This window comes from Arachis ipaensis, chromosome B1 (assembly GCF_059453495.1).
Source record: "Arachis ipaensis isolate K30076 ecotype BB chromosome B1, ASM5945349v1, whole genome shotgun sequence".
Taxonomy (NCBI): domain Eukaryota; kingdom Viridiplantae; phylum Streptophyta; class Magnoliopsida; order Fabales; family Fabaceae; genus Arachis; species Arachis ipaensis.
This window is the reverse complement of record NC_142436.1, coordinates 127,309,962-127,318,395: the sequence shown is the minus strand read 5'-3', so window position 1 is coordinate 127,318,395 and position 8,434 is coordinate 127,309,962. Positions and strand designations below refer to the sequence as shown.

Here is an 8,434-nt window from a genome sequence, read left to right as displayed (position 1 = left end):
ACATATATATTTTAAAGAGATATTTATTACTTATTGTTCCAAACATAACCATTTAAGTCTTTTCATCTTTTAAGTACATATATCTCTCCCCTCCCTCTTCATTTGGATTTCCTAACAAAGTCAACTCTTAATAAAAAAAATGACAATTCATTTCATTTATGTTCAGATTGTATTGAAAAGGTGTTTCATATAAAAAAAATAATAATTGAATACTTCTGATAAATCATGAACCTACTAGACAGATAACAAAATTAAATGTCCACCTATATAAATATACTAGTAGTTCTTGTCTAACTAAGGCCTTACACAAAATCATAACTTACCATCATTTGGCTCTAAGACTAGTGCTTTTTTAAAGCTTTCAGTTGTAGCATCTATGTCATAGAGTGCCATATGTGCCTAGTAAGTCCAAATCCACACAGTTATCATAAAGGAAAGTGGGATAGATTTAAAAAAATATAGCAAAAAAATCTCTTCAATTTAGATATCAACCTGTCCTTGCCGGAATAATGCTTTGACATTGTTGTCTTCTCCACGCAGTGCAAACTTAGTATCGAATAATGCTCCTTTAAGATCTCCTAATTTTAATTTACATGCCTACAAAATTGTATAGCAGAAAAACAACATTAAAGAGAAGCACAAACACAACAGAGAAAAAGAAAGGGGGTGACAGGGGGAGAGAATCAGTTATATTATGCAGATTAGAAACAGGACTTGATGAAAAATGCATTAAAATGAATGCATTTTGAAGTATAGAAATAGTAACTTAAACTTACAGAACTATTTGTAAAAATTTGAGACTTAGTTTTCCTCAAGGCTATGCTTTTCTCTGCAAAATTGTAAGGATGTTACCATAAGTGGATGAAGTGGTGAGCATCTGCAGAATAATCACTATACAATTCATTCATTCATTTGTAGAAAAAACTAGCATACCTCCATTAATCCCTTCTTTCTCCCAACAAACATCTAAGTAGCTCCAATATAATATAACTACTTATAATTTTGTCAATGCGGAGCTCCAAAGAGGGATATTTCAGTTTGACTCTTCTCCAAAACACACTAAGTTGACCTATAAGTACAAAAATTGAAGTTTCAAGCTCATACTTCCTGAAAGAAGAGAAAACAATTTCATCAAATAACAGAACCTAATTTTTACTAAAAGAAATTAAACTTTTACTTTCTCAACCAAAAGGAATTAAACTTTTACCTTCTCAACCAAAAGGCAATTTATGTTAACAAAAATAAAGAGACAAACTCATAATTAAATTTTTACCTCTCCAGCCCCAAAGAAGAGGAAACTATGATTAGCTAAGTTTTTTCAGACTAATTTCAGGGCTGCGACAAGTCCAGCAAGGACCACCGACGCTGTTCCCTCCAACAAACCAGGGAATTATAAGAGATAATCATTGGTTAACAAAATAGAAGAGTTGGTCAGAGAAATTAAAAATAAGTTGTACTAGTACTAAACCATTCTTTTGTGTCCAAATTTTGAAAATATAAAAAAAATATACTTTATTTCACCCAAAATGACTATGAAATTTTTTTAATATTAAGTAGAGTGACAGTAATAGATCAGAGGATGCAAGTATACCTCTAATTTGCCAAAAAATTATAATAATCAAAATATCAGTGCAAAAAGTAAAAGCAAAAAGAGAGCATTTAACGATAATAAGGTTCTAAGTTCTAAGTCTATATATTATTCATTAAAATGAGAGAAAGTTCTTATAACAGATTGGATTGATCCATGAAACAAATGAATTGTATTTACCAAATAACCCCCACCAACTCAATCAATGAATGAATTAACACGAATTGGTTTCCTCATGGACTATATATATTGAATACCATAAAGTATAACACATAATGTAACACCCTACCATACAGAGTCTTATGCTTAAGTCATAATTCAGAGATGGCAAGGTATTAGGACCTCTAAAACAAAAATTTAGTACGTATAGTAGTATGAATGATTGATTATAACTAGGAGCCTTATAGAAAAAGGGGTAAAAAAAAATCGTAACTCGAAACGCAACACTCCAATCGATAACGTAACGAGCAAAGGATAAGCTAGCGCAAGATCATATATATAAAGAGTGTCAAAAACGAGAATATCAAGACTCAAAATCCGGCTGCGAAGATAACCGGTCCGAGCATAGCAATATATACATATAATAAAATAAGAAAAACCCCAAAGGAAACCCAAAGGGACACAAATACATAAAACATATTCTCCAAAATCTCCCATAAGAGGAGTCATCACAGTTTGTATTATTTAATGGAGATAAAAGTATCTAAACAAGATATATAACCCAAAACAGAGTCCCGAGAACAAAGGATCTTCGCTAAATCCAGAAGTCTCCAATATGCCTCAACGAGAAGCCTCGCGTCCTGCATCTGAAAACCACAAAATCTGCATGGGTGAGAACCAGAGGTCCCCAGTACGGTAACAGCTTCCACATATATAATACATAATAATAGAGAAAAGCCGAAGGCAATCCTGGAACTTCCTCCAGATAATATCAAAGCTTATAAACAAGCTAAACCGTAAGTGGCAACTGACTAAAGATTCTTCAGTCTAACTAATACTTCCCTTTCCAATTCCTTCAGACCTCCCAACCAGCAGCAGGAGTATAATATAGCAAACACAGTTATATCAGACAAGAAATTTACAAATAGGAACAGATAGGGCATTTAGACAATTAGCAAGTAATATGCAGTCAAATAGGCAATCTCAAACAATTCATGTAGTATGCTCATGATGCATGCCTGTCCCTAGTGGCTGATGATATCATCTGTCGGTTATAGAGCCAACCCGACAAGTCCTGGTAGCTAACCATTGGACTGTCCCTCTGTCGTGCATCCCCAACTCGAGTTATACTCATCATAAACTTGATCATAATCATGATCCATATCCATCACCCTCACTGGTGAATATTTATCCATCACCATCACTGGTGAATATTTACGGGGGCGAGCTCATCCGGGCCTTTCACAGTGCCCGGCCACACTTACGACATTGGGTTAACAGAGCTTCGAGTCTCAACCTGGAGCACGTGGTGGCTAGCCACTACTACTACCCAGGGAAACCCTCATCTCCAATGGTGGAAGTGCAAACATTCACAATTCATTCAACAGCATATATGCATTTATACTTAGTCATAAACATGGCTCCGCCGTCACACGGCAATAATCTAGCCATCCGGCTCACGGTTAAATCCATAACCAGTCAATTCATTAGCAAATACGGCCCTTCGGCCCATGGCACGACAAGCACTTCCACCGCCATTCTCCGCATCTCACATAATCATCTTTGATCCTCAATGATCATTCATTTTTCCCCTTGCTTCACTCGCAAGTTATCACATTCACTAGCCCTTTTTCTCATGCTAGGCATATCATAATGATTTAAGACATAAGTGGTGAGATCGGAGGCTTAGAAGTATGAAATTTGGCTTTTAAAACTCAAAAATCAACTTTGGGATGAAAACAAGGCCATGCGTACGCGCACTCCACGCGCACGCGCGGATGGCCACAAAACTCATCGACGCGCAAGCGTCATTCGCGCGGACGCGCGGGTTGAAAAATAGCCAAGCGACGCGCACGCGTCAGCCACGCATACGCGTGGGTACTCTTACGCCCCAGGCACAAAACTGGCACAACTTTGGCACAACTCTCGGGAAAATGGCTAGGCATTGGGTGCAGCACATTCGGCGCGCCCGCGCACATCACACGCACGCGTGGATGGCGCTTCCTGGAAGAACGGCACGTACGCGCCAAGTGCGCCTACGCGCGGCGGGTCATTCTGCTAAAAATTTTCTAAGTTAAAAACTGCAGAATTCACAGATTCAACCCCCAATCTTCTGACGGTCATAACTCTCTCATTTTAAATCATTTTTTACCCGTTCTTCGAACGGTATGGACATCCCGGATCAAATTTCATTTCTAAACAGATTTGGCACAAATCAGAGATCTGTAGTCCAAGTTATGTCCCATCAAAGTATGCCCAAAAACCATATTTTCATTCAAAACCACAAAGTGCCATTTTCAAAACAAGCTACTTTCAACTCTTTTCAAAATCAATCAAAACATGCCAATTTCAACCCTTCTCTTTGAAATCATTCAAAATGTACCAAAATCAACAACAAGCCATCCTCAATTCACACATTGACATTTTACCAAAATTCCCAAAACTACCTCCAACCATTTTAACACTTCTCAATCAATGGCTAAAGGACAAACACAATCTCATGTCATACATCCTTCTCATCCCAATTTCCAATAATATCAATTTCCAAATCAACCATCATTATACATGATCAACATCATACTCACCATCAATATGGTACTACCCATCAATTCAACCTCAATCATCCATCAAGCATATATCACAACATGCATTTCTCATGTATCACACAATCAAGGCATCAATATTCATAATCACATATATGAACACATCATATATCTCAACCATTCAACAACATCAACAATTCAATGTCTATCTTAGGGCCTCTAGCCTAAGTATTTCCTACCACATTACATATTAGATACGGGAAACCGAAACCATACCTTAGCCGATTTCCCACGCTCAACCGGAGCACTTCCAAACCACTTTTACTCAAGCTCTCAAGGTCTCAACACCTCCAAGAACAGATTTTGTCACACAAAACCCTCTTTCAAGCTTTTCAAAATCACCAATCAAGCTCCAATATTCACATATACACAACCTAAGCCACAATCATCATACCCATACACAACATCTCAATACCCAAACCTCATAGAACAACAAATTACACTAGGGTTGAGAATCTTACCACACCTAAGGTCCAAGGAGACAAGATTAACCTTCTCCTTCAAGAGAGTTGGGTCCTATAACATCAAAGAACCCAAAATCTCAACATTTTTGCTCATGAAACTCGAAATCAAGGGCTGGAATTTCGAACAGTAAAACGTGGCTTACCTCAAGATTGATTGTATGGGTTTTGTAGAGCTCTCCACGATGAACGCGTGGCCATAAACGAAGCGGCAATCGGAGCTCTAGATCAAAAGTTATGGTGGTTTGAAGATCAAGTGAGAGATAGAACTTGAGAGAGTGTTCTTCCCCTCCCTTACTCCATTTCAGCGTGAATATGAGTGTTGTGAGGAGAGAGAGTGCTGAAAACTAGGGTTTTGGTTTAGTTTAGTTGGGCCAAGGGCCCACTTTGGGTCCGGTTGGCCCGGTTTGGCCCATTCGGTCTAATCTTGGTCCGAATTCTATAAAATTGGTACCAAAATTCTCGTCTCAATCTCCTCTATCACATTTAGCCATAAAAATAACATTTTTGGCTTTCTAGAATAAATTCTCATTTATGGATTAATTAGCCGTTAATTAACCGGGTCTTACACATAACAAGACAAATATCACACCTTATGCGTAGTTTTTATTTTGGTAATAATCGACTCATCTTTCTAAACAAGATAAACAAAAAGAAAAGAAAAATGAAGATGATATCAACAAAAGTATGGAACAATAACATAAACCTGAAGTATTTCACTCAAAGCCTCTTCAGGTGCCATTCTAAGACCCCCTTTTCCTAAACTAATCCGCTGAGATAGCACTGCTCAGCTTCAAACAACAAGTAACTCATGAATACACATCAAAGTAAGGCAAAATCAAAGCAAGTGAACCATTTCCTCTCAAATTTACAAAGTCATATATACCTTTAAGATCTACCTTGGTATCAGCTAAAGCAGAAACGATATAAAATCTATTTTTCTTGCCCTATTTGATAAGTATACTAGTTAGGAGAGGAAAATCAAATTGTAAATAAATTAATTGTTTGCTCATGTAGGTGCAAAAAACCACAAATAAATTAATTCATATTATGCAATAAATATGCATAATAACAAGTTATCCATGTTTGCTTCAACCATTTTTTCCTCTTTAGGCCATTAACAAAATTACCACAACTCCATTCTTCGCAGCATCGAGTGCTTCATCATCATCATTATGAAATGTTTCAACGATCCCTTCCTCAGAAACCCTAGCTCCTACAGTTTTAGTAGTTGTAGTTGCTATTTCGCAAAATCTATCATATATTCTGAAATTTTGGATCAATAATTAAGAGATCGAAGGAATTAGAGTAAAATATTTTCAAGAGAACAAAGGAAAAGAGGAAGAAGAACCTACCTCGCGAGCTTGTGGGAGAAGAATCTCACAACACAGTAGCTTGATGGATGAGATTGCCGGCATAGGAGAATGCCACTGGAGGAGATTATCTCAGTAGGAGATGTCACCGGAGGAGACCGTTGCAGGAGGAGATTGTCGTTGGAGGAGAGGTCACCAGGGAAGATTGCCGCTGAGGAAGACGTCGCTGAATGAGGTCACCGTTGGAGGAGGTCGTCGCCGGAGGAAATCGGTCAAAGGAGGTCGTCGTCGGAGGAGATCGGTCAGAGAATCGTCACAGAGAAGATCACTGTGGCAGTGATTCAACGTTTCAACGAAAAATGAGAATTGGATTAGGGTTAGGATTTTTATATAGCAGTGATAATGGCATTTTAAGACCGCCAAAATCAACAAAAACCGCCATTAAATGCAACTCAATTATGGCAAGAAAAAAAACGTCATAATACCCGGATATTACGGCAGTTTTACAAAATCGCCGTAATATTAATGCCATTTTATGTGCCTTTTTTTTGTAGTGTAGATGCAACATCAAACTGATCCAAGCATTCAGCCTCTAATGCCTCATAACTACTGAGTGTCGGCTCTGTAACTGGAAGACCATTCGTCGGAAGACCAAGAATTAACGCCACGTCCTCAAGCGTCATGGCACACTCACCAACCGGAAAATGGAATGTGTGAGTATCAGGGCGCCATCTCTCGATCATAGCATTAATCAATGCTGACTGACATTGAACAACTCCAATTTGTGAAACATGATAAAAGTCGGTGTCCCGTAAATGTCCATCCACTATTTGATTGTACGGATCCGACGGCAAGTAATGGTCATATTACAACATTCGAGAACCCTAAACACAAACATAATATTAATTAGTTAACAAATTAAATTTAAGAGAATAAAATTTTCATTATCAAATAACCAGTAAAACTATTAATCCACAATCAATAAAAATACTAATAACAACACTACATTAATTAATTAACTATTATATTATATACTAATACTCAAATAACTATTCTATTCTATTCTAACAACATACATACAGTAATAAATCAATTATTAATCATTTATTAAATATTTATATTATACTCATAATAAAAATAATTAATTCAATAATTTTTATTCATAATATTTATTTTACTATCGTACGAAAGCTTAATAATAAACATTATTACTACAATAAATTCATTTATTACTAACAATTAATACTAATTAATTTATTTATTATCACATGTATAACAATCTTAATATTAGTACTATATTCTAATAATAATTAAACCATCAGACGCAGTAATAAGAATTATTATTATTATTACAATAAATTCATTAATAACAATTAATATTAATTATTTTATTTATCATATCTCTATTTTAACAACAGTTATTATTTATTATTGTAATTATCCTATTAATAACAATAATTAAATTATTATTATAATGTACGATAATCCTTCTAAAAAATATTATTACACTAATTCCTATTCTCTAACATTTTCATTATAATTTATTATTATTAATCTCTAAAATTATTTTAATTAAATTAAAATATTTAAAAATTATTACTATACTAATTTCTAACTTTATCGTTATAATAAACTACTAGTTTCTAATATTATAATTATTATTTTAATTAAAATAATTTTTTTTAAAATAAAAATTTACATAGTTAGGATAATCAAGATAATTAACAATGTGGAACTCCGAACGATTGACATCATTTATTCTTCTTTTTGGCATTGCTAAAAATGAATGGTCCAATTTTTTTTTTATTCAAAGCTGGAATTTTATCATCAATAGAGGAGAATGAATGGAATGAAGCTGGTGAGGTTAAAGGTGGATATGTTGTTTCTTTGAAAGTGAAAGGGAATAGGGCATTGAATCAGGTTTGGAGAGTATACATCTTGGTGGGATCAGTAACATACATGCATGACACGAGGCTAGGGAACAAATCGGACGGTTCGATTTGTGTACCTTCCCACCCCTAATCAGATCATCCGATTACTGTCTTCAAATCGGACCGTCCGATTTATTCATCGCAGTCGTCACACCTGCGTGAAGCACCATGAACCCCATAACCCCGTGATACTCCATCTTCGTCCTAATATAAAAAATAAAAAAGTGATTCTATTTACCATCTATTCCCTTCTATTGGTTATCATTAGTAAACGCTCCCAAAATTTAGGTAATGTTTGGTTGAAAAAAAAATGAATAAATTTTTATTTTTTTTAGATATGTTTAGATAAAAAAAATAATAATTTTATTCTTATGTTATA

General features: G+C 35.4%; 1 protein-coding gene across 1 annotated transcript; it reads right to left on the bottom strand.

The window, feature by feature from the left end:
* Nucleotides 1–1,318: 1,318 nt before the first annotated feature.
* LOC148578314 (uncharacterized) lies at nt 1,319–8,252 on the bottom strand. The gene is made up of 8 exons (XM_088503005.1): nt 8,210–8,252; nt 6,995–7,008; nt 6,666–6,885; nt 6,167–6,335; nt 5,942–6,077; nt 5,698–5,758; nt 5,518–5,594; nt 1,319–1,372 (listed from the first exon to the last, which is right to left on the bottom strand). The coding sequence occupies exons 1-8, from the start codon at nt 8,250–8,252 to the stop codon at nt 1,319–1,321; spliced, it is 774 nt and encodes a 257-aa protein (XP_088359131.1).
* Nucleotides 8,253–8,434: the final 182 nt, after the last annotated feature.